The sequence below is a fragment of the Oncorhynchus nerka genome, linkage group LG21 (genome assembly GCF_034236695.1).
Source record: "Oncorhynchus nerka isolate Pitt River linkage group LG21, Oner_Uvic_2.0, whole genome shotgun sequence".
Classification (NCBI taxonomy): Eukaryota; Metazoa; Chordata; class Actinopteri; order Salmoniformes; family Salmonidae; genus Oncorhynchus; species Oncorhynchus nerka.
The window spans coordinates 25110103-25131018 of NC_088416.1; the positions used below are offsets into that span (position 1 = coordinate 25110103).

Consider the following 20916-nt stretch of genomic DNA (forward strand, 5'->3'; position numbering starts at 1 on the left):
ATTCCGCAACAAAGCCTCCTTCACTCACGCCGCCAAGCTTACCCTAGTAAAACTGACTATCCTACCGATCTTCGACTTCAGCGATGTCATCTACAAAATAGCTTCCAACACTCTACTCAGCAAACTGGATGCAGTTTATCACAGTGCCATCCGTTTTGTCACTAAAGCACCTTATATCACCCACCACTGCGACCTGTATGCTCTAGTCGGCTGGCCCTCGCTACATATTCGTCGCCAGACCCACTGGCTCCAGGTCATCTACAAGTCCATGCAAGGTAAAGCTCCGCCTTATCTCAGTTCACTGGTCACGATGGCAACACCCACCCGTAACACGCGCTCCAGCAGGTGTATCTCACTGATCATCCCTAAAGCCAACACCTCATTTGGCCGCCTTTCCTTCCAGTTCTCTGCTGCCTGTGACTGGAACGAATTGCAAAAATCGCTGAAGTTGGAGACTTTTATCTCCCTCACCAACTTCAAACATCTGCTATCTGAGCAGCTAAACGATCGCTGCAGCTGTACATAGTCTATCGGTAAATAGCCCACCCATTTTTACCTACCTCATCCCCATACAGTTTTTATTTATTTACTTTTCTGCTCTTTTGCACACTAATATCTCTACCTGTACATGACCATCAGATCATTTATCACTCCAGTGTTAATCTGCAAAATTGTAATTATTCGCCTACCTCCTCATGCCTTTTGCACACAATGTATATAGACTCTCTTTTTTTTCTACTGTGTTATTGACTTGTTAATTGTTTACTCCATGCGTAACTCTGTGTTGTCTGTTCACACTGCTATGCTTTATCTTGGCCAGGTCGCAGTTGCAAATGAGAACTTGTTCTCAACTAGCCTACCTGGTTAAATAAAGGTGGGGGAAAAAACAGCTCTTATTCGCTCCCCTTTCACTTTAGAAGCCTGAAACAACGTTCTAAAAACTGTTGACATCTAGTGGAAGCCTTAGGAAGTGCAATCTGACCCCATTTACACTGTATATTGAATAGGCAATCACTTGAAAAACTACAACCTCAGATTTCCCACTTACTGGTTGGATTTTTCTCAGGTTTTGCCTGCCAATAGAGTTCTGTTATACTCACATACATCATTCAAACAGTTTTTGAAACTTTTGAGTGTTTTCTATCGAAATCTAATCTGGGCCTGAGTAGCAGGCAGTTTACTCTGGGCACGCGTTTCATCCGGACGTGAAAATACTGCCCCCTACCCCAAAGAAGTTAACTGATACCTGGTTACCTTCAGAAGAGTCCTGTGACACTTGTGGGGGTTGTAGAACAAAACAGAAAACAGCATTAGTGGCGATTAAAAAGTGAGTATACACAATGCCTACTGAAAAAATAGTGGGTATACAGCATTTTTCCCCTACTACACCACTGGGCTAAAGTCTTCCACTCAGGGACCAGATGCGAACCTGATGAAATGACTAAGAGAAGCAATGTCCTTCTCTATGTCTAGGATTAATTTTTAATCCCAAAGTAAATAGGTGTTGTCTTTCTGGCGGGTGAAGGATGTGTTGCTATGCACAGAGGCCTTCACCCCCTCTGATACCCTGTGTCATTCACTCATTGAGACATTCATTTTTCGATTCCCATGAGTTGCTTGCAAGGCACTGAATGAATGCCTCGTAACAGTGTTCTGTGAGGGACTGGGGGGCCCAGAAGGCGTACTGGTGTGTTTAATTATCCAGGTCCTGCAAAAGATGGATCCCTTGGCTGTCCTTACTCAAGCCTCTGGTATTCTGCTAATCTGAGTGGGCGTATATGAGTCAGTGGTCATTGTGTGTCTGTGTGTATCCATCCTGAATCTTTTCAGCAGTTCCTCTATTTGTTCCTTTTTTTGTTGTATCCTCTACAGTCTACATTCACTCCCCAGAATCTAGCTGCCATTTTTGGATCCTCCCTTTGCACCCCTCCCCCGTTCCTGTCCTTTCTGCCCCCACATTCTCTCACTCCTCCACCAAGATTCCAACTGTCCCCCACCCCTCTGCTCACTGAGTATCATGCTCATGTTTTTCATGCATGTGTTTTCGATAGGGAGTCGACAGGTCCCTTAAGCACAATTACATTGTCACATTGACAGTTAGGCCGGGGCCTACATTGTTATAACAAAATTGTTACATTGCTGTAATAACACAACATGGAGAAATAACTAACTGAATCTGCACACAGTTTACCAAATGCTGAGCACAGCTAGGGGAGGACTTACTTTATGTATCACAATGACTGGTCCCTATGGTCAGAGTGGTTTTCTGGGCTGTGGAGTGCAGCTCTACAACCTATCATTAGCCTGTAGTTTTCATAGTTTAACCTCTTCAAGAGTTTTTTAAGAGGGCAAATTACTTGTGAGTGACCCATCAAAGCCAGAGGATGTAGGCTAATCCCAGGATAGAAAATGATAACATTCACTCTGTTTATTAAGCGATTTGATACAAGAGTTGGCTGTTTGACATGTCCAAATGTGGTCCCTGAGTTTCCTTGCCCTTTAGTGGCTCTGTTCTGAGTAGTTTGTTGTTCCTCTCTCAAAAAAAGAGGAAACCAAAAAAGGAACTGAGATTTTCCCAACCTCAAAAAGGAGGCCGACCTTATCCCTGCTATAAATTAAAACCTCACAATTATCACATGTAATCCTCATGGGTCATTCTGATGTTTTATTTATTCAAATGATTATAATAAGAAGGGGAAACATCAGGGGCTAAAAGGTTGGGAGTTCAACACACCATAACTAAAAATCATATATTATAGATTATACAGACAGAGGGGATTGATAGCAGCGTCATTGATTTATGGGAGCACATAACTTTGGTTATATGTAGAACAGAACCATGGTGTTCCTGTTGACATGATTGATGCGACTACTCTGGCAGGATGGAACCAAGTGGCTTATTCATGCATCATCGTTTGCTTGGTATTTGACCCTGAGTGTGTTTTAAGAGCATAACCCTGAACCTTGACCCCTTTCTGCAGCCCCAACACATCACAATGAGAGGCTTAAAGTGTGGCCAAAGAGTATAACATAGTCTAATAAATAACTAACACGTGGCCCCTTACTTTGGGGAATTAGATCTTCAGGGTTTGTTGTTTTGCGTCCCAAATGAACATTTGGAGAGTTAAGATGGGTTAGATTTGGACAGTGTTGAGTGCGCTTTTTAATAATGTGCTCTAATTTTTCTATTATTTAAGGAGAGTGAAAATGGGGCAGAAAGACACTGAGCATGAGCAAGAGAAAGTGCAGAAAGAGCAAGACAGCCCTGCTGCTGCAGGGAAAAGAGGGAGGGGGGATGTGGGGAAGTGAGATGGATTTCCCGTAAATCACCATCAACCAATCACAGCTCCTACCCAGGTTGGCAGTGGGCCAGTGGGATCAAGCGACACCAAGCAACCGAGATACACAGCAAGATTACAGAGTGAAGTAGAGAGAGAGAGAGAGTTGAACGAGACCTATATTACAGAGAGTGAGTTATTATTTGTAAGGATAGGGGTATATGTGAGCAGAATATTTGACTTCAGTTTAGTTTAGTGAAAAACGGATAACCAGAAGAGACTGCAGACCTGCAATTCAGACCTGCCTCTGTCGGTAGGTCTATGTTTCCTTCCCCAATGTCTATTTTTCCGTCCAGTTCTTTGTCAAAGGGCCTGTTCTTACTACCACCCCACTTGATTTCAGTTGGGGTGTGGTGATGTGTTTTGGAGGAGGGGTACGTGTGCGGGTCTCTCGCTTTAGCAGGAAGTGATGATCGGTGAATGAGAAAGCTGGTGTGCCTGGTCAGAGTCTGGGTGAGACAAAGTGTGTGGAGGAGGGGACAGAGAGATAGACAGGAAAGTGGAGAGTAAGAATAACAATAACGAGGCTATATACAGGGGGCACTGGTACCGAGTCAGTGTGCGGGGGTACAGGTTAGTTGAGGTAATCTGTACATGTAGGTGGGGGCGAAGTGACTATGCATAGATCACAAACAAACAAACAGCAAGTAGTAGCAGTGTACAAAAGGGGGGGAGGGGTTCAATGTAAATTGTCCGGAGGCAATTTTATTAATTGTTCAGCAGCGTAGTTGAGTATTTGCTTGGCAGTCAACCTGAGCTTGGTGTGTCATAAAGGGAATAGGGCACCTGTCTAAGGGAAGATCAAAAGTGAGGGGAAAGATAAAACTCCTGTGAAGTGCTGGCACACTGATGCAACATGCAGCAACCCTATAGCTCTGCAGCTATAAGCTTACAGTGTTCACTAAGCAGGCCAAGGTCCAAAGCCTCTCTGGCATTTCTCTACTGAATTAATGCTCAGATCAGAGGGGTTTTCATTTGAAAGACATACTCCATGCTTGAGGCTTGTTAACTGACAATAAATACAGGAATACATCATACACCTATATACTGTTGTTGTACAAACATAAATTATGCCATGTTTGACCAGTCTAGTTCATTGCATGTTATCCCAGCAGTTTTCATGTGTATTTTATTTCGCATAGAGGCTGTCAGAGAGTTTCAACTTAAGGTGTACATCTTGGCAGGGGTTGTGCAACATTGTTTTGTGCTGCTCGACCTATATTGCACCCTCCAACACACACTCCTTCTATTCTGTGGAACTGAGGCAGGCCTGTTCCTTGAACATGCCATGTAGCAGTCTTCACAACACAACTACTTCCTGGTGTTAACTACACAGTTGTAACTGTCAAAACAAGGCCCGTGATCGAGTTTCCTGTTTCATTCGCTCACCGCAAAACATGAAGTTTCAGCAGAGAAGGAGTTGCGATCAAGTTTCTGTGTCAAGCATACACTTCCTCCATGTTGAGAAAGTGATGTGTTTCAAATCAAATCAAATGTATTGGTCACAAGAAAAATATTTGCTTTCGAACTTTGGAACGAGGCGCAATACAAGGCAGAGATAAACAATTACTAGATTGACTTGTTCCACCGCCACACAAAGCCGGCCATTGTTCTGTTCTTAGCAGGTGCAAAGTTCAGTTGACATGAGGAAGGCTCTTTCCAGAAGTGAATAAGCTATACTGGAGTTTTTGATAACCCACTCGATGTCCCTGCAATCACAAGCTCTGCTCTGCTCTCTGCTAATGGACAGGTGTGAGGATCACTTAGATCAGCAAGTTGGTAGTTGTGGAGATGTGCTTCAAATGAAGTGCTGTACACTGAGCTGTTCAAGGACGGACCGTTTGGAATAGTTCAACCAACAGCAAAGTTAGTAAACAGGATAAGACCATGTTTTATTCTGAATTGACATCATTTTCTGTTTCCTTCTCCAGCAGGTGAGATGGCAGTGAGGCAAAGGATCTTTAACTCGACCAGACCGTTCTCAGGGTCACCCCAAATAGAGCTGAAGGGGTCTTACCCAAGCCTCCCCAGCCCAGAAGACAGGACGAGTGACGAGGAGGGGAAGGAGAGCAAAGGGGACTTCATGCCTTGTTTAAAACCCAGAATAATTAAAGTCCTGACGAAGGGCACAGCAGAACAAGTGGGTGAAGCAGGTCCACTGAACTATCAGAAGAACTCGTTCATAGCCCAGGCTGAATGTGAGTATACTAAGGAGGGCAATACTAGTTTTGATAGGGTTAATTGCAGAGAGAGAGAGAGAGAATGGCACCAAGCTAACACCTGCTGTCTGTGCTTCCCCAGGTGAAACTCAAGACTCCCAGCAGTTCAGCCCTTCCTGCTCTGAACGCTCCTTTGTCGCGTCCCCCAACTGCTTAATCAACCGGTATGACCTCACTTATCCCTCCATAACACACTCCATCATTATCTCTTCTTACAACTCTCTCAATCTTTGGGTTTCTTCTTTAGCTACAAAGCATTGGTTAAACCACTAATGTCTTCTTACAGTTTTGGGTTTTCGTGACAGTACTGCATTCACACAGGCATTGCTGTTGTCTTCCACAGGGACTCATCAGAGCACAACAATGTGGCGTGTTCCACCGCAGCCTCCAACCAGGACCAACCAGGACCAACCAGGACCAACCAGGACCAACCAGGCTCCCCGGCCCACCGCTCACCCAGGAAGAAGCCAAGGAAGAAACAGAAGAGGAAGGAGAAGAAAGAGGAGCAGAGGGAGACAGGGAAGCAGAGACAGAGACGTAGGGTACCTTCTGGTGTCCCTGAGCAGGAGACCCAGACTGGCAGTTCTCCTCAACTGATCCAGACCCAGGTAAGATGAGCACTCTCCCTGTAACATCCTACCGTCAGACACAAAATGGATGACGTTGAACTCTAGTTGAACTTGAAGTGCCTTTCTTGTGATTCATAGTCTGTAGTATGAACCGTAGACAGTCTCATATAGTGTTTGAGCTTCTATCAGCAAACATCCTAGCACAAACATTAGCTTTCCAACCGGGAGGAAGTGATTCAGAGAACTCTTGACTGTCAAAGCTTCCTTTCAGGTGTCCATAGTCTTGAAGCCTCACCCACACAGATAGGTGTCTGTGTCAGTATCATTACCTGGAGGTGAAAGCTCTTTCCTGGCAGACAGTCACATTTAATCACCTGGTGGTGGGTTTGTCTTTTTCCCCTTTAGCAGGACGCTTCAGAGCACCAAAGTAACATCAGCACTTCATACAGTAGCAGTATCCCGAGTTTAGAGGCGCATGACACAAGACGCCCCCCTTACCCCCTCCAGGACTGCAACAGGGGCCCCAGCCATTCCCACCTCTACTGGGGCCCCCAGGTGTTTAGCCCCCCCTCCAACCTTTCCACCTATGGGCAGGAGAGTGACTCAGACTCTCCTCTCAGCAGTGTGGGAGACTGTTCATTAGCCCTAGCAGGGCTCAGGGGCAGTGTCAGTCAGGAGGACCGATGCTACGCAGGTCCCTTCTGCAAAGACGTGGAAAGAGATGTCAGGGAGAAGGAGGGAGAAGTCTCAGAGACTGACACCAACGAGGGCCTGATCTTCAATAAGGTAACTTTCCAGACTGCAGTAGTTGTCGATAAATGCGGTTGTTTACTTGTGGCTTTTTCTGTTTCCTCCTTATTAACTCAGCCAATTGATCTCTCTCATTTCCTATTAGAATATTCAGCCTGTGAATTATGAGTACAGGGAGGGGAAGGACTACAGCCTCTGCAAGTCTATCAACACAGGGTCATACGGGGAAGTGCACAGTGTGCAAGACAACAGAACACACTTCAGATTTGGCGCCAAAAAGGTACAACAGCACTTACACTATGTGTATACATTATCTGTGTGTTATCTCTCACTATTGATAACTATTGAACTCTCTTCTCCCTCTCCTTCCTCCCAGATTCTCCTGAAGAGTTTTAGTAGTGAGGAAGTGGGTACGTGGAGTGCCCTGAAGTCTCCTCGCGTGGTGGAACTCTTCGGAGTGATCAGAGAGGGGCCCTACGTCGTCCTCTTCATGGACCTCAAAGCTGGTGAGCTATACACTATACTGTGCCTCGATCTCAGGCAGTGACCTAGACGCGAGTTGGTTGTTCAGCTGTTTGTTCACCCTCACCCACCCGCAATAGCTAATAACCCATCCGCAACCACAAGACTATATGTGATAAAGTGACAATCTGAGGCCTGCACCTGACCCTAACCCGCTATAATATAGAAAAATGCTGTGGGCTACAGTCAAAGACGATATAATTATTTTTTTGGCAAGGGGTGCAGATTTTCTCCTGATTTTAGATATGTTTCAGCTTATAATTTCAGACATTTTGGTAGACTATTTGTTAGTCAACTATAATTAGATACATGCAGCTTCTCTTCTGTCATTATATGTTGCCCTCAAAGACTAAATGAACCCCTGCTCACCAGATTGTCATAAATCAATAGAATGAATGCTTTAATCTAGTTGACATCGGTAGAGTTTTTCTCTGTCATCTTCTTTCGTGGAGCAAAAATGTTTAGAGACCAAAAAATAATTTAAAGGAGAACGATTTTCTGTGCTAAATTTCCAAATGACATCAGTTCGACCGGGTGTAAGGAAGTAGAAAGCTGTGAAAACAACCCAACAATTTTCTGATAAGATTTCAGTTTGGCTTGGATGCATATTTTACGTGGTTGAAATACTATCAGCATTTATAATGCTGATAAAGACAGATAACATCTGTAGAGGTACTAACTGAGCATTTGCATTCTCTCAAGATGCTGAAAGAAAGAAATCATATTTCTCTACTCCTGTTCCTGAGTCAGAATTTTGCCTACATTTGGTGTATCATTTTACTGCAAGAAATCCTTAATTTTGCAGGAGTTAATATTAAGGCTATGTGAGGTTATAGACCATTAAACCCATCGGAACAGTAGGCTACAGTTCCCTTGAACTTCCCTATTTGAAGTCCTCTTTATGCACTAATGCATGATAGCATAAAATAATTCAAGAACAACCTCAATGTAGCCTATAGATATAGATTGCGCAGGAATTATACATTTATGGATTTTTTACATGTATTGTTTCTCATTATTCAACCCGCCCGCCCACTACCCACCCGCCCTTCATCCACACAATATTTAATGACCCTAGACACCTCTGTTAAGAGTTTCTCGAAGGATGCCTCAAATCACTGCTATGATTTTGAGGTGATTTTCCATCACCCACTGACCCCTCCTGCCCTCTTCTCTATTATCTGCTTCTAGGCTCTGTGGGTCAGCTTATTAAAGAGAGGGGTCGGCTACCTGAGGACCTGGCCCTGCACTACCACTGTCAGGTCCTTGAGGCGCTGGAACACTTGCTGAAGAGACGAGTGCTGCATCTGGACATAAAGGGTAGGCCGAGACATGAGATAATGAAAATGGCTGACTTATGAACAAAACCACAGCAGAAGGTTCATAAAACACACGGTAACTGAATGCCTGGGCACATACACTGACTCTTACTAGGCATTTTCAAACTAGGTTTGATTATGGCAGATATTAAAACAGTAACTACAAGACTTGTCTAATCAAATCAAATGGATTTATATAGCCCTTCTTACATCAGCTGACAGCTGATATCACAAAGTGCTGTACAGAAACCCAGCCTAAAACCCCAAACAGCAAGCAATGCAGGTGTAGAAGCACGGTGGCTAGGAAAAACTCCCTAGAAAGGCCAGAACCTAGGAAGAAACCTAGAGAGGAACCAGGCTATGAGGGGTGGCCAGTCCTCTTCTGGCTGTGCCGGGTGGAAATTATAATAGAACATGGCCAAGATGTTCAAATGTTCATAAATGACCAGCATGGTCAAATAATAATAATCACAGGGGTTGTCAAGGGTGCAGCAAGTCAGCACCTCAGGAGTAAATGTCAGTTGGCTTTTCATAGCCGATCATTAAGAGTATCTCTACCACTCCTGCTGTCTCTAAAGAGTTGAAAACAGCAGGTCTGGAACAGATGGCACATTCGGTGAACAGGTCAGGGTTCCATAGCCGCAGGCAGTTGACATGTAAAGAGGAATAGAAGAAGCAGATGTTCAGGATATTCATATTTTGATTCATATGTTGCCTTGGTGAGAGTAAGTTGTTTCTCTGCTGTTTTTGCAGTTGTTATGTGGAACACAAGAGTCGCAGATCGTGTCTTGATCTCCCGCACCTGTGTTGTGAAACCAAAGCACCACAGGCTGAGAACGCGCCAAGCCGGGAATTTCCCACAGCGTGACTCACCGCTACTCTTTAGAGGGCGCATGTGCTCGCCAGCCAGAGAGAGGGAGAGACAGAACTAGAGGAAGAGAGAGAGCGACAGAGCAAAGGATAGACAGTTGGAACCACATGGCTCAGTGCTCAGATGCCACCTGGTGTCAGATATGCCAAACCACAGGCACAGATACAACAGGGAGGTTTTGCCAAGTCACCTGCTGCCTGTCTATTATGCTATAAGCCCCAGATTCATTCCTTCCCCAACAGCTGTTTCTTAATAGCCAACATGACTTGGATTTGACTCTTTTTTCCCCCTGGTTACCAGAACCTTGCCTCGCCTGCATAGCTACAGTGCTGCTAAATATGGCTGTCTCATCCCAGAATTATAGAACAACAATAACCAAATCCAGTATATACCCATAGATTAACGTGTGTGTGTGTGTGTGTGTGTGTGTGTGTGTGTGTGTGTGTGTGTGTTGCAGCGGACAATGTGTTGCTGTCAGAGGATGGGAGGGACACTTTTCTGTGTGACTTTGGACAATCGGAGAGAATGGACATCGGTGGACAGAGCTTAAGTGCATCCCAAGGAGGTAGCAAAATATGAACTCAAGCCCCCACTAGACGAAAAAGGGGGATACACCAAAAACACGTTTTTGACCTGGTTGTCACGTCTGAATGTATACTCTGTGTATGTGTGTGGAAACAGATCTGAAGGGGACAGAGACACACATGGCCCCGGAGATTGTGAAAGGGGAAACCTGCCGCGGAGCCAAAGCAGACGTGTGGAGCAGCTGCTGCATGTTACTGCACATGCTCAATGGCTGCCAGCCCTGGACACGATACTACTCCCGCCCACTGTACTTCAAGGTATCATTCAACACAACACCACCCTGTCTTCATACTTGACGTCTGACACATATATAGCTTTTGATGTTTAAAAAAAATTATTAGGCCTCCGATTGGATTGAATCTTCGTGTCGTGGATTGATTGTTCATGTGGGTATGGTTACAGATAGCCAATGAACCACCGCCTCTGAGGGAGATCCCGCCCGATTGCAGTCCCTTCACTGCTGATGTCATAAAGGTGGGACTACAGAAGGAGCCCACCAAGAGGGCCTCCGCCTCGGAGCTCAAGGGAAGAGCAGCCAGAGCTCTGAGAGAAGGTGAGGGTGTAGCACCGCCACTGTTTTTAGATCAGTCCTTAGATTTTATAACTGACTAACTAACCTACTGTGTGTCTTTAGTGGGAGGACTCAGCAGCCCCATTAGAGGGTCCTATAAGGAGCCCCTACAGATAGATGACAGCCCCAGCCAATCTAGCCAGCCCTGGCCACCCTTTAGCAGAGACACCTGCTCTGAGGAGAGCCCTGAGCTATGGCTGGAATCCATGAACCCAGGGAGCAGGGAGCTGAACAATGATGAGGAGGAGGAAGGCAGTGAGGCAGACACAGAGGAGACAGCCTCACCTCGCTCTCTACTGACACAACTCCATGAATGGCAAAATCCCAAGATGGCCGACGTCACCTCCAACGTATCGGAGCTTGAACTGCGCAAGCTGGAGAGAGGTAAGGGTTGTTGAAACATTCTGTGTGTTTGCTATCTGTAAGTCTGTGTATCTAAGTTCATTTTACTTGATGTATATCTATGTGTGTCTATATCAACTCAAGTCAACTCCTCTGTTCTTACCGCTCCTCTTCTGTTCGTCTGCAGAGTTCTACCTGACCAGTCTGTCTCAGCTGCACTCAGCAGAAACCCAGGAGCAGCTACTGTCCTGCCTGAGCAGCAGTGACTGTTACTCCAACAGGGACTTATGGGACAGAAAGGTAGCCCACCATATAAGCCTGCCTTACCTGACATGTTAGATAATATGAACAGCTGTAGAGTGTGTAATGTGTTTCTGTGGGTTGATATATGGGTCTCTCAGGTCACATTAATCAGCCCATTCACGGTTCTCCCTCTCTTTTCCCTGTCCCCCTCCTCCCCTAACTACAGGACTCTGGCCGTTGGTCCATCAGCCCAGGTGACGACCTCAGCTCTGGTGTGTTCTCCTACAACAGCCAACCGGACGGACAGATTCTCAGTATGGACTGGCTGGTTCACCAAAGCCACCTGTCTCCACCCCGATGCTTTGAGGGTGAGCGACATCTCTCGTTAGCTGACCCTGGAAGGTGCTACAGCTCAGGATGTTTAGATAAGAGGATCATGTCATATTGTTTCCCACTGGATAGGACCTCATTCCCATAGCGATATCACTCATGCTGAGAAAGCATGTGCAGTGCACTCATGTTGGCTGTTTCTCTGCACTGTGATTGGCTCAGGAGTTGACGTCTGCATCACGGGCGTAAATGGGCAAAGCATCCGGATACGAGAGAAACGCAGGGTGAAGGTGGGCCACATCGCCACGGGGATCAGCGACCAGGTGAGTGAGGACTCATGGTTGAGTTTTCAATATGCCTCCCCTGACAAGTCGTGCACAACCATATATTCATTTGGATGCTCTTGTCCTTTTCACAGGCGACTACACACAGGCCTTCTTTACACCACCTGTGTCTCTCTCTCCCCCCTAGATCTCTGAGAGGGTGTTCACCATGGAGACTCAGGAGCGGGAGCCAGTGGCCCATGATGAGGAGGTGCAGGACTCTGGCCTCCTGCTCCGCTGTGTCCCTGCTCCTGACTACTGCCAGGCCTGGAGATGGAGGGTCAAGGAGGGGGTGCTGGAGACTCGTGACTGAGTCATTAACTCCCCCCACTCATCGATAGCAGTCTCATCAAGCATCAGGACTGTGAACTCACTCTTGTACGCCTGTCTCAGTATATCCAGCTTTTTATCAAACTGTGTGTTATGTCTAATCCTTGTAAGAATCGTACCCTTTTTTTCAATTTTTGCCTAAAATGACATTCCCAAATCTAACTGCCTGTAGCTCGGGACCTGAAGCAAGGATATGCATATTCTGGATACCAATTGAAATGAAACACTTTGAAGTTTTTGGAAATGTGAAATTAATGTAGGAGAATATTAACAGCAAACTCTAGAACCCAGTTCTGACATTGGAGTATAAAAATGTATTTTTTCAAACAAAACTATGCTCAATTTTATCTCTGGGACCCTCATGACAAATCAGAGCAAGATTACTGAATGTAAGTACATTATTTACCTTCTGAGGTGAATGTATGAAACCAGTTGCCATAAGTGTTTTGTTGTTGTGCAATCTCAAACAATAGAATGGTATTTTTTCACTGTAATATCTACTGTAAATCGGACAGCGCAGTTAGATTAACAAGAATTTAAGGTTTCTGCACATATAAGTGTTTGTCCCTGGATAGTTGGATGTTACTTACGTCATTCTAGGTACGTTAGCAGGACACCAATCCCGTAGAGGATAAAGGGACAAATGTCATGCGTTTCTTATAAATGGATATCCCTGTATATTACAGGAGCACACACACACACGTGTGGTGTTAGTATTCTCTTTAGAGAAAATGGTTCATGTGAATAAGCTACAACTGCCTTTTCTCAAAGTAAGGTATGGAAAGTCCAATACTGTAAACCTAGCATAATTTTATACACCAAAAACGACAGCCCTTTTCTAGATTTCGCTAGAGCACACCCAACAACAGCACTCAGCCAATAAGATGTGCACAGGGCTGAGATGTTAACCTTACAGTAACATGGAATCATGTCATGAAATAAAAGCTGTACTCTGGAGTAATTCATATCCATTTGCTGATCAATAGGAAAGATTCAATCCAACTACTACTACTGGACACTGTTTAGATATGCTTCCAGTTGAGAATTAGGGTACAAGCAAGGCAGTAGTTTTAAATTAATCTCATTCACACCCCACAATCTTCTCACAGCTTAATAAGGATCACAATCCATAAAATGTTTTTATTTTATGTTCATATTACAACATACAAAAACAAACAAATGTCACTGCAAAAAGATTGTTTTGGGGGACAAGAGTTTTACAAAAGATTAGAAAAAGTGAAAAAAGGTGAATATCAAAGCAATTTATTGTAGAAAAGAAAAAAGGACCAAGGCACTGACAACTTAAAAGAAATAAGAAAGTTTCCTTATTTGAACACATTAACAAGGTGTATAAAAAGAGCATTTGATTGTGAAGGATTATGGTATGGTCTGCTTTTAAATAGCCCACCATAGAATACAGTACTTTGAATACTATGCTGAGAGAGAGGTAAACATCTGTGAGAGAAGGACAGTGCTGTGTGTCTGCAGTAGAAATGCACGCACACACACGTACTTGGAACATCTGTTGATCACGCGTAAATAATCAGACACACACCCCAAAATGCATACTCCAGCAAAGAGATACCATGAAGAGAGGGAGGGAGAATGATCAGATAAGAAAAAGGAGACTCAATGGAAGAAAAGTGCAACAGAAATAAAGCACAGGAGGAAAGCATAGGAGATTCTCATGCTTAATAAGACCTGGGGGGGTATCATTAGACTTAAGCAACAAAATGTCATGCAGCGACTTGTTTGTTTACAAGAAATAAAAAAATAAATTAATTAAAAGATGTGCCCTGGCCGAGTCTCTACACATCTCTTTCCATCCTTCTCTCCTGTGTGTGCGGTCAAGAGCTGCTCACATATTTCAGCGTAGGGAATAGAGGCAAGAAAAACCTTGAATCTGACTCAATCCTTTGCCACTGATGGATGGAGGGTGGGAAAGAGGAGTGGTCCAAACGTTGCTGCTTTTCCATCCAACTATTTTTCCTCACATTTTCCTTCCCCCGAAACAGTTCCCATTTACCCCCACATGTCTACCTCTACTACCCAGTTTCCCCCCCAGTCTTATGTCCCCCCCCCCCCCTCTTCGTCCTTTCTTCTCTCAGGCTCTCCTCCCCTCACATCTTGCGGATGACCAGCACAGTAGTAAGAACTCCAGCGAGGAACACCCCCACGGTCTGCCAGGTGGGAGTGCCAAAGTAGGAACGGATTCCCTCCTAAGAATTAGGAAGAGACACCATTGTCTTCAACCATCACCACAATTTCAAAAAGACATCTGTAAAAAACATGTCAATGTGGAGAAAGCACATCTACGGATTCCTTACCCAGCCACCTTGATCCCTAATCCAGTTGATCACATGATCCCGCAGGTAGTCTGTAGCCCAGCTGATAATGGTTCTGATGATGTCGGGGACCTTGGTCAACAGAGCCTGAGGAGAGAAAGACGATGCAGTCTTATTGCACAGCGAAGAAGCCAACTCATCCCAAAGCGTGTAAATTGCAGTTCCATTCCAAGCGCTGCGATTTACAAAAGTGACTCTATTCCGACTGAGATGAGCCCTGTTTCCTTTGTCTAACAGAGGACAAGAGCACGAGAATGATTGAGAGAGAGAAAGGAGAACTAAATAAAATACTACCACTCTCCATCCTCACCTTGATGACCAGCCGACAGGCAAAGTAGAAAAGTGCCACCACCCTGCCCCAGTTGAACTTTCCATCAGAGAAGATCTCACGGGCCACTCTCATAAAAACATCATGGCTGGGCTGGAGTGCAGTATCATTTAACATACTGAAGGGGAAAACAAGAGATTCTCTGAGTATTGTACAAACTCCAGGGGTCAATTTAAGCAAAGAGCTGGAGTCCCTTTCTAAGTCCTTGGTTTAAGATACCTTTGGAGTTGTGTATTGCCATCCAGCTCATCTCCAATCTGCTGCAGGCACAAGGCCAGTTTCTTGTGGTTGGGGTCACACAGCTCACTCCCGCCCAACTGGGTCCGTGACACTGACAACTGAGTACTGCTGTCAGCATGGCGAAGAACCCGCTCGTAGATGAAACTGCGAAGAGAGGGTCCCAGGTAAACAACTAGCCAGTATATTTTGATCCTTGTCTGATTAATCAGGCTGTAACAAACAATTAATCTGGTATAGTGGGGAGAACAAGTATTTGATAACCTGCAAAATCGGCAGTGTTTCCTACTTACAAAGCATGTAGAGGTCTAATTTTTTATCATAGGTACACTTCAACTGTGAGAGACGGAATTATAAAACAAAAATCCACATTGATTTTTAAGTAATTAATTTGCATTTTATTGCATGACATAAGTATTTGATACATCAGAAAAGCAGAACTTAATATTTGGTACAGAAACCTTTGTTTGCAATTACAGAGATCATACGTTTCCTGTAGTTCTTGACCAGGTTTGCACACACTGCAGCAGGGATTTTGGCCCACTCCTCCATACAGACCTTCTCCAGATCCTTCAGGTTTCGGGGCTGTCGCTGGGAAATACGGACTTTCAGCTTCCTCCAAAGATTATCTATTGGGTTCAGGTCTGGAGACTGCCTAGGCCACTTCCGGACCATGAGATGCTTCTTACGGAGCCACTCCTTAGTTGCCCTGGCTGTGTGTTTTGGGTCATTGTTATGCAGGAAGACCCAGCCACGACCCATCTTCAATGCTCTTACTAAGGGAAGGAGGTTGTTGGACAAGATCTCGCGATACATGGCCCCATCCATCCTCCCCTGAATACGGTGCAGTCGTCCTGTCCCCTTTGCAGAAAAGCATCCCCAAAGAATGATGTTTCCACCTCCATGCTTCACGGTTGGGATGGTGTTCTTGGGGTTGTACTCATCCTTCTTCTTCCTCCAAACAGGGCGAGTGGAGTTTAGACCAAAAAGCTCTATTTTTGTCTCATCAGACCACATGACCTTCTCCCATTCCTCCTCTGGATCATCCAGATGGTCATTGGCACACTTCAGATGGGCCTGGACATGCGCTGGCTTGAGCAGGGGGACCTTGCGTGCGCTGTAGGATTTGAATCCATGACTGCGTAGTGTGTTACTAATGGTTTTCTTTGAGACTGTGGTCCCAGCTCTCTTCAGGTCATTGACCAGGTCCTGCCGTGTAGTTCTGGGCTGATCCCTCACCTTCCTCATGATCATTGATCGCCCACGAGGTGAGATCTTGCATGGAGCCCCAGACTGAGGGTGATTGACCATCATCTTGAACTTCCATTTTCTGATAATTGCGCCAACAGTTGTTGCCTTCTCACCAAGCTGCTTGCCTATTGTCCTGTAGCCCATCCCAGCCTTGTGCAGTTCTCCAATTTTATCCCTGATGTCCTTACACAGCTCTCTGGTCTTGGCCATTGTGGAGAGGTTAGCGTCTGTTTCATTGAGTGTGTGGACAGGTGTCTTTTATACAGGTAACGAGTTCAAACAGGTGCAGTTAATACAGGTAATGAGTGGAGAACAGGAGGGCTTCTTAAAGAAAAAACACTCAATCAAGAAAAACTAACAGGTCTGTGAGAGCCGGAATTCTTACTGGTTGGTAGGTGATCAAATACTTATGTCTTGCAATAAATGCAAATTAATTACTTAAAAATCATACGTGATTTTTGTTTTAGATTCAGTCTCTCGCAGTTGAAGTGTACCTATGTCAGTAGAATGAAAATACACACCAGAACCATATACCTTGCAGATCTCTAAAAAGTCTGGTAAACAATATTTCCCTGTGGAAATTTTGTCTCAAATTTCGAGCGTCTGAAGGACAAACCGCACAGACAACCGGTAATGCAAGTATCAATGAAAATTGATTCAACATTCTGGCTTGTAAGGAACATTTACACAATTTGGCACTCCAATGTTTCAGGCTATATCTACCAATTAAATGGTGTATTACAGCCTGATTAAATCAGACAAATGTGAATAAAGATCTAATTGAAGAGTAAACATGAAAGTATACTCACTCTGTCAGTAATGTTCTTCCCAGTTCTAGTACCTGATCAGTTCCATTACCTGAGAACACAAAGCAGCACTGGAGTCAGTACTACCAGGACATAAACCAAGGGCAGGTAGAGGCAATTTAAGACCATGCCTATGTGTGGGTAGTCTGGCAAATACTGAATTCTTGAAGTCCTCCTGACTGAGTCATGTGGGTAGCGTCAGCCGGGCTAATGTATGCGTGTCTGTCAAATCGAAACTGGGCCGTCATAAAATATGATGTAATGTTCTAAACATGTTTGAAATGTGACACAAAGATATTCTTGAACAAGTAGCTACTGAAGTATGCATGTCTCATGACCAGTTCAGTGTGACATTAATTCATGCAAAACAGTTAAAACACCAGCTGGCTCATTTTCAGAAGTTGACTTGTCAGCTGACATTAGTAACAGCTGGACTGGTCCAAGATGTACTGCAGTTAGGCTAGTTGTCTTTGATGTTTCTGGAATGACAACAATTAAGTACAAAGACTCAGACTGCCACATCTGGCCCTCCCACCCCTACAGGAGGGCAGCTCCCACTCAACCCAGTCCAAGCACTTCTGTGTCCTAGCACCCTAATGGTGGAACCAGCTTCCCCCTGCCCATCTTCTGGAAACCCTAACCCTTTAAAGAGTATCTTAAATAATCGCACAGCACTCCCCCTACTTTAGAGGGAGAAATGTACTTTCCTATGATATAAGTGCACTAACTGTAAATCATTCTGGATGAGCTCGTCTGCTAAATTGCTCAAATGCTAATTAAACACAGCTAGCTAGCACTCACATACTAATCTGACTAATCAGTCTGTAATACACAATTAATTGGTATATACAGCCTGAAACAAATGCCTGCAAAATCATGTAAATATTCCTTTCCAGAATGTTGAATAAACTTTAATTTAAACTTACTATACCGATTGTCTGTGTGGTTTGTCCTTCACCTGCTCGAGATTTGAGACAAAATATCTCCAGGAAAGTGTTGTTTAACAAACTTTTTAGAGAGCTGGTAGGTACAGTTGAAGTCAGAAGTTTACATACACCTTAGTCAAATACATTTAAACTCGGTTTTTCACAATTTCTGACATGTAATCCTAGATTAAAATTCAATCTCTTAGGTCAGTTAGGATCACCACTATATTTTAAGAATGTGAAACGTCAGAATAATAGTACAGAGAATCATTTATTTCAGTTTTTATTTCTTTCATCTCATTCCCAATGCCTTCAAATTGTTTAACTTGGATCAAAAGTTTTGGGTAGCCTTCCACAAACTTCCCACAATAAGTAAAGTGAATTTTGGCCCATTCCTCCTGACAGAGCTGGTATAACTGAGTCAGGTTTGTAGGCCTCCATGCTCGCACACGCTTTTTCACTTCTGCCCACACATTTTCTATGGGATTGAGGTCAGGGCTTTGTGATGGCCACTCCAATACCTTGAATTTGTTGTCCTTAAGCCATTTTGTCACAACTTTGGGAGTATGCTTGTAAATGAGAACTTGTTCTCATCTTGCCTACATGGTTAAATAAAGGTGAAAAAAAATGCTTGGGGTCAATGTCAATTTGGAAGACCCATTTGCGACCAAGCTTTAACTTCCTGACTGATGGCTTGAGATGTTGCTTCAACATATCCACATAATTTTACCTCATCATGATGCCATCTATTTTGTGAAGTGCACCAGTCCCTCCTGCAGCAAAGCACCCCCACACCAAGATGCTACCACCCCCATGCTTCACGGTTGGGATGGTGTTCTTAAGCTTGCAAGCCTCCCCCTTTTTCCTCCAAACATAACAATGTTCATTATGGCCAAACAGTTCTATTTTTGTTTCATCAAACCAGAGGACATTTCTCCAACATTACAATCTTCGTCCCCATGTGCGGTTGCAAACCATTTTTTAATGGCGGTTTTGGAGCAGTGGCTTCTTCCTTGCTGAGCGGACTTCCAGGTTATGTCAATATAGTACTTGTTTTACTGTGGAAAAATATACTTTTGTACCCGTTTCCTCCAGCATCTTCACAAGGTCCTTTGCTGTTGTTCTGAGATTGATTTGCACTTTTCACACCAAAGTACGTTCATCTCTAGGAGACAGAACGAGACTCCTTCCTGAACGGTATGACAGCGGTGTGGTCCCATGGTGTTTATACTTTATACAGTTTATACTTTATACAGATGAACGTCGTACCTTCAGGTGTTTGGAAATTGCTCCCAAGGCTGAACCAGACTTGTGGGGTTCTCCAATTGTTTTCTCTGAAGTCTTGGCTGATTTCTTTTGATTTTCCCATAATGCCAAACAAAGAGGCACTGAGTTTGAAAGTAGACCTTAAAATACATCCACGGTACACCGCCAATTGAATCAAATGATGTCAACTAGCCTATCAGAAGCTTCTAAAGCCATGACATCATTTTCTGGAATTTTCCAAGCTGTTTAAAGGAACAGTCAAGTTAGTGTATGTAAACTTCTGACCCACTGGAATTGTGATACAGTGAATTATACGTGAAATAATCTGTCTGTAAACTATAGTTTGTTAACAAGAAATTTGGGGAGTGGTTGAAAAACAACTTTTAATGACTCCAACATAAGTGTATGTAAACTTCCGACTTCAAGTGTATATGGTTCAGTACCAAGGTAAAGGTTGTTTTATATAGGATATTTGCTTTACTCGTCAATAGCTATTGAACCAAGCATGCCATGACAATTAAAATGTTCTAAATCAGATTTAGGATGGATAATAATCCAGAGCATTTTCTGTATGAATTTCAAATTCTGTTCAGATTACAATCTTCAAAAAGATGTAAGATTTACACACAAAAAAGTCGTCGATTGCTCTCCATCCTCCCCTGATTAAGAATATAACGTTACAATACTCCATGTCATGGCATGCTTGGTTCAATAGCTATTGACGAGTGAAAACCGAATATCCAAAACAAATGTTTGGGCTGTATATGTAAATACCAATGAACTGTTTATCACATACAGGCTTACAAGCTAGCTTGATGAGAAAAGGAAACAAGTTAACTGTAACACTTTTCCCCCAGTTGAACAGCTAGATAACAATAATGTAGCTTTCCTAGGTAGCTACCTTACCCAGTCATGTGTACGGGCATGTTTCAGAGATGGGATGGATGGGTGTTATGTTAGTTCGTTGACTGGCTAGCTCGACGCGGCTAGGTCCAACCAACAACAAAAATCAATTATTTAACAAGTAAGGTAAATCGTGACAAATTATTTTCGTTCCGGCTCACGATAATTACGATATCAGTACCACGGTTCCGTATCGATTGTGTTTATCAGTCATGTCACTTACCTGAATCGCCTCCTCCCGACAGCGCTGCCATCTTGTACTAAGATTACTTTGAGTCTGCGTCCGCCTGCAGTCATGTGACATATGTTTACAGTACCAGAGGAGTGGCTTCGTTATGCTCGTTCACGAATTCCAGCTTGCAAAAGCACTATGTAGAAGGCCAATAATATTTATGTGTAGTCAATTTACAAAATACTTAAATTACAGCAAGTTTAATTAGCAATGAATACAAATATTTTGACACAAATGGAATCCAACGTTCCGCTTCTGCCGTGCCCTTTCTTAAACGTCATATCCGGTCCTTTCTGACTTCTGTCCGTCA

The 20916-nt window shown here is 43.9% G+C and overlaps 2 protein-coding genes across 5 annotated transcripts in view; one reads left to right on the forward strand and one right to left on the reverse strand.

Annotated features, from left to right (window-relative positions):
* Nucleotides 1-13273, forward strand: part of LOC115104159 (mitogen-activated protein kinase kinase kinase 14-like) — a 32873-nt gene extending 19600 nt beyond the window's left edge. For 2 of the 4 annotated variants that reach the window (XM_029625405.2, XM_065006465.1), the window contains 15 exons: nt 5270-5536; nt 5640-5721; nt 5901-6165; nt 6532-6912; nt 7022-7156; nt 7253-7382; nt 8590-8718; nt 10046-10153; nt 10270-10430; nt 10576-10726; nt 10808-11128; nt 11274-11386; nt 11556-11697; nt 11882-11982; nt 12131-13273. In XM_029625405.2, coding sequence (XP_029481265.2) covers nt 5278-5536; nt 5640-5721; nt 5901-6165; nt 6532-6912; nt 7022-7156; nt 7253-7382; nt 8590-8718; nt 10046-10153; nt 10270-10430; nt 10576-10726; nt 10808-11128; nt 11274-11386; nt 11556-11697; nt 11882-11982; nt 12131-12295 — 2643 coding nt within the window. In that variant the 5' untranslated portion in view covers nt 5270-5277 and the 3' untranslated portion in view covers nt 12296-13273. Of the gene's footprint in view, nt 1-3398; nt 3592-5269; nt 5537-5639; nt 5722-5900; nt 6166-6531; nt 6913-7021; nt 7157-7252; nt 7383-8589; nt 8719-10045; nt 10154-10269; nt 10431-10575; nt 10727-10807; nt 11129-11273; nt 11387-11555; nt 11698-11881; nt 11983-12130 lie in introns of those variants that run through there. The other 2 variants (XM_029625404.2, XM_065006466.1) reach the window with 2 other exon arrangements.
* A 159-nt stretch (nt 13274-13432) lies between these two features.
* Nucleotides 13433-20887, reverse strand: LOC115104161 (apoptosis regulator BAX-like). The gene is made up of 6 exons (XM_029625410.2): nt 20598-20887; nt 17283-17331; nt 15205-15369; nt 14968-15103; nt 14640-14744; nt 13433-14531 (listed from the first exon to the last, which is right to left on the reverse strand). Exons 1-6 carry the CDS (start codon nt 20626-20628, stop codon nt 14433-14435), a joined length of 585 nt encoding a protein of 194 aa, XP_029481270.1. The 5' UTR covers nt 20629-20887; the 3' UTR covers nt 13433-14432.
* Between the last annotated feature and the right edge of the window lie 29 nt (nt 20888-20916).

What these genes read in the sequence shown, in the direction of transcription:
- LOC115104161 (XM_029625410.2), bottom strand. Translation starts at nt 20,628, where the DNA reads ATGGCAGCGCTGTCGGGAGGAGGCGATTCAG. An exon ending in GGAAGAACATTACTGACAGA is followed by an intron (nt 15,370 to 17,282) that starts GTGAGTATACTT and finishes CTCTCTTCGCAG; the next exon opens with TTTCATCTACGAGCGGGTTC. An exon ending in GGCAATACACAACTCCAAAG is followed by an intron (nt 15,104 to 15,204) that starts GTATCTTAAACC and finishes TTTCCCCTTCAG; the next exon opens with TATGTTAAATGATACTGCAC.